The sequence below is a fragment of the Gavialis gangeticus genome, unplaced genomic scaffold (genome assembly GCF_001723915.1).
Source record: "Gavialis gangeticus isolate Ggan-Ray unplaced genomic scaffold, GavGan_comp1, whole genome shotgun sequence".
NCBI classification, from domain to species: Eukaryota; Metazoa; Chordata; order Crocodylia; family Gavialidae; genus Gavialis; species Gavialis gangeticus.
This window is the reverse complement of record NW_017729027.1, coordinates 10,374,721-10,379,097: the sequence shown is the minus strand read 5'-3', so window position 1 is coordinate 10,379,097 and position 4,377 is coordinate 10,374,721. Positions and strand designations below refer to the sequence as shown.

Genomic DNA, 4,377 nt, shown 5'->3' with positions numbered 1-4,377 from the left:
TGCCTTTCCTTCCTTCTCTATCTCTATCTAATCCATCCTGAATGTACTATACTTTTAGGATAAAAGTTGCAGCTTTTACAGGCTTAATATACAAATTGTATATTAAAACACAGAGGCCGCATCTCCATGTGCCTCCTGTGGCACAATTGTTACTGCGCTCTCATTTAGTACTTGCATTAGAAAGTTCTAAATGATGGCTCAGTAACAGCTGTTACTGCACCATCCCAGCAATGCATGGTTATTTTTAGCAGCTGCATCACCATAATGATGCTCTATTGTGAGTCAGCTTGTCGCTATGGCAGTGTAGCGTTGGCATCGCGGTTTGTCCCTACTGATGCTAGGTCACTGTAGCTTATTGCTACAGCAACCTAGTGTCTTGTGTAGAGAACCTCTTTTTTTGTTAAATTTTAAAGAAAATTCCTGAGTAAGTTTAGCAAAACTTTTAATGTTATGCCCAACTTTAAATCCCACTGAGGTTGCTGAATAGGGATTCAATTAGTTGAATGCATCTTTGTCTTTTGCTGAATGGTGGCATTCATATTGATTAAATGTTTTGGTTGTTGTAAGTAATTCTTGCGTGCTTGAGGGGGAAAAAAAGGAAAAAGATGGATAGAAACGTAGCAATAACTGAAGGTTTTTGCATCTACTGATTGTTTGGCAAATGCTCAGATGAAAGTCTTACATTGTATTCTCTTGATATTCTGTAGGGTACTACTTATCGTAAGTTTTGTACTGGGTACCCCAAAGGTGCTTCATTACATAAAAGTAGCATAATTTCTTAGGGCAATTTTGATTTCTAAACAGTGACTGTTGGCTTTGATTGGCGTTTATAAATGATCAGCTGTCTACACTTGTTCATTATCTCTGTGTTACCTAATCCCTGTATAGCTGAATTATTATTTTTTTAAATTATTTTTTAAAATTATTTTACAGGTTGTTATTCCAAGAAGTCCTGTCCAGGCCAAAGGATTGTTACTGTCATGCATAGAAGATAAAAACCCCTGCATATTCTTTGAACCTAAAATACTTTACAGAGCAGCAGGTAAAAAGGTTTCCTTTTATGTATATGGCAGTATTGTAGCCAATGAGGCCCAGCCGAGGCATGATTATTGCTTGTTGAAAACTTTTCTAATACCATATAGTTTATAGTATGAACATAATGTAAGTAAATGCATATTTAGTTCATATAGCTTAATTTTTAAAACAGCCATCACTTGTATTTATTTTGTGTCTTTACTTTGCATATACAAAATTCAGAGTGTTCTTAGAGACACTTTTCAACTATTGGACAGATTTTAAAATTTGAATGCCAAAGTTAAGTATTTTAGGCTGGATCTATCTTCCACTGACTTAAATTTCTTAGATGCTTAAATAAGCATCTTGATTTTCCTAGAGAATTCATAGAATCATAGAAAATTAAATTTGAAAGGGGCGTCAGGAGGTCATCTAGTCCAAAACCTGCTCAAAGCAGAACCATTGCCAAATATATCTTCTTAGCCAAGGCTTTGTCTAGCCAGGTCTTGAAAAACTCCAAGGATGGAGAGCCCACAACCTCTGTGGGTAACTACCACATGTATTTATCAGTGATGTACTTAATAAACCACTACATGTACTATTAAAGTCAGAGAGCTGCTTAGTTTTCACTATCCCTGAATTCAGGTCAGTTTTTATCCTATTTTTGTTTGTTGAGAAGTGTTATGTACATACTTATTTTCTTTTAAACAGATGCTATGAACTTAAAAATCACACTTTTGCCTGATAATGCTTTACATGATATTAATGCGAGCAATGACTAATGTTACAATATCTGAAAGAGATGCCAGGCTTGTTTTTACTATAACAGTTAGCTTAAGTTATTTTGCTCAAGTAAGAATAAGAGTGAAAACTGTGGAACAATTCTTGAATTTTGTGATTAAGTTGGAAATTGATGAGCCATTGTTAACTTCTTAAAATGCTGCAATTCACAGCATTTCTAACTGGAGTGTCAGCAGCAGTGCCGTTGCCCACCATCTCCTGATGGGTTAGCTGGATGAAACTGAAAGCATCTTTTGGCTCAATCTATATATGTTTTGTGTGTTGGGCTCCATAGCATGGCTAGGGGTGGGCAAGTGGGCCAGTAGTCCCCAGCACCAATTTTAGAGGTGGCATCAGAATGGAGACCTCTGGGAGACTGCTCTGAAGAAGCTAAGATGATTTAACAGTAGATGGAAAGTAGGCTTTTAACTGAAATATATTGGCCTTGGGTGGGTATTGAGGAAAATATGTCAATCACCTTTTCAGCTAGTTAATCTTTGCAAAGATAAAATCATCTCCCTTTCACTTCTCTCTACCTGAAATTGCTTCTCAGGCACATTAGTGTTCTTTTGCTCTTAGAATTTCTGAGAGAATCATTAGGAGAACAGGGATGTAATCTGTAGTACACAATGTTTGAAAGACACAGATTATGTCACTTACTGGACATTCCTTAAGATAGTTTGTGCTCCTCTCTTTCCTTCACTAACATGATGTAATACAGGCTTGTTTCACATACTGAAGGTTAAAGGATTTGCTGCTTCTTGACTTGTACCTTTTTAAAATTTTTTTACCGAGTTGCTCATTTCCTTCTCTCCCTCTGTGTTTGTTCATCTGGTGGGCTTTAAACTAAGTTCGTCGGGGGATGGGGATCCACAGGAGCAAGAAAAAACTCAACCAGGTGTAGGACCTGCCCAGGTAAGAGTTCAGGTATATACTAAGGGACCAGTTGTCTCTCAGGTAGGGGGGGTGCCCAGGGTTCCAATGGGGGGATTAAGGTGTATCTTCACCAATGCAAGAAACATGGGGAACAAGCAGGAGGAGCTTGGTCTCCTGCTTGCAAGTAGTAAAATCGACCTGGTTGGCCTAGTGGAGACATGGTGGGATGAAACTTTTGACTATAGGTTGTTTAGAAGAGATAGGAAGGGGAAAAAAGGTGGGGGGTTGTGCTCTGTTATGGAACAGTAAGCCAGTTCTACCTTCCAAATGGGACCAGAGGAAGGCTTAACTGAGACCCTGTGTGTCAAACTTCAAGGAGGGCTGGGGGAGAGGGATCTGGTGGTAGGGGTTTACTACAGGCCACCACATCAGGAGGAAGAGCCGGATCAAGAATTTTCCAGGCAGCTTGGGGAGGCCGTACGTGCGAAGGATGTTGTGGTCATGGGTGATACGAATTACCCTGACATCAACTGGGAGGAGCAGTCAGCCAGGTCTAGCCACTCATGAAGGTTCCTGACGTGCGTACAGGACCTACACCTTGTGCAGGAGGTGCTTGTCCCCACTAGGAAAAACGCCATATTGGATTTGGTGTTAGCCTCTGGGGACAACTTGGTGGGGGAGATGCTAGTACAAGGGAGGCTAGGGGATAGTAATCATGAAATGATCCAGTTTGCTATTCAGAGAAAAGTAGAGAGGGTAACTAGCACAGCGCAAATGCTTGACTTTACAAAAGCCAACTCTGATATGCTCAGGGCAGTAGTCAGGGAGGCGCTCGGAGCCTAGGATGTAGCTAGTATGGGGGTCCAGGAAAGGTGGTCCTTCCTCAAGGAGGCTATCCTTGGGGCGCAGCAGGACGCAGTTTCCCTTCGCAGAAAGGTGGGAAAAGGGTCCAAGAAAACTTCATGGCTGAGTGCGGATATCCAGGCTGGCCTGAGGGCAAAGAAAAAAGCATACTGGTGGTGGAAGCAGGGGGCAGGGACAAAGGAGGAGTACACCTCCCTGACCCGAGCTTGTAGGGATTTGGTAAGGAAGGCTAAAGCAGCACTGGAGCTTAGATTAGCTTCTGGGATTAAGGATAAGAAAAAGTCCTTCTTCAAGTATATAGGTAGCAAGAAGAATTCTTGGGGTAACATTGGACCCCTATGGGGCAGGGTAGGGCAGGGCATGGCAGGGCGGGGCAGTTGGTGACAGGCGCACGAGAGAAAGCAGAACTCTTTAACAAGTTCTTTGCCTCCACATTCCTGTCTGCTGACAATGGGGTGCTCTTGGGTGATAGCGTAGAGAGGCCCAGGAAGGATGCAAGTCCCCTGACTGTTAGTTCAGACCTAGTTAAGGACTACCTGGAGGGCTTAGATGTATCCAAGTCGGCGGGCCCGGATGACCTTCATTTGCGAGTGCTGAGGGAACTGGCTGGTGTCATTGTGGAGCCATTGGCATGGCTGTTTGAGGACTCCTGGTGCTTGGGCCAAGTCCCTGAGGACTGGAAAAGGGCCAATGTGGTCCCTGTTTTCAAGAAGGGGAGGAAGGAAGAGCCTGGCAGCTACAGGCCAGTCAGCCTCACTTCTATCCTGGGGAAGGTCTTTGAAAAAATTATCAAGGGCCACATTTGTGAGAGCCCTGCAGCGGAAGTGATGTTGAGGGGTAACC

General features: G+C 42.6%; 1 protein-coding gene across 3 annotated transcripts in view; it reads left to right on the top strand.

Moving 5' to 3' along the window:
• The window catches only part of BCKDHB (branched chain keto acid dehydrogenase E1 subunit beta), a 395,605-nt gene that overhangs the window by 104,758 nt on the left and 286,470 nt on the right, over positions 1-4,377 (top strand). For all 3 annotated transcript variants that reach the window (XM_019520436.1, XM_019520437.1, XM_019520438.1), the window contains exon 6: positions 934-1,042. In XM_019520436.1, the coding sequence (XP_019375981.1) occupies positions 934-1,042 (109 nt within the window). The remainder of the gene's footprint in view (positions 1-933; positions 1,043-4,377) is intronic.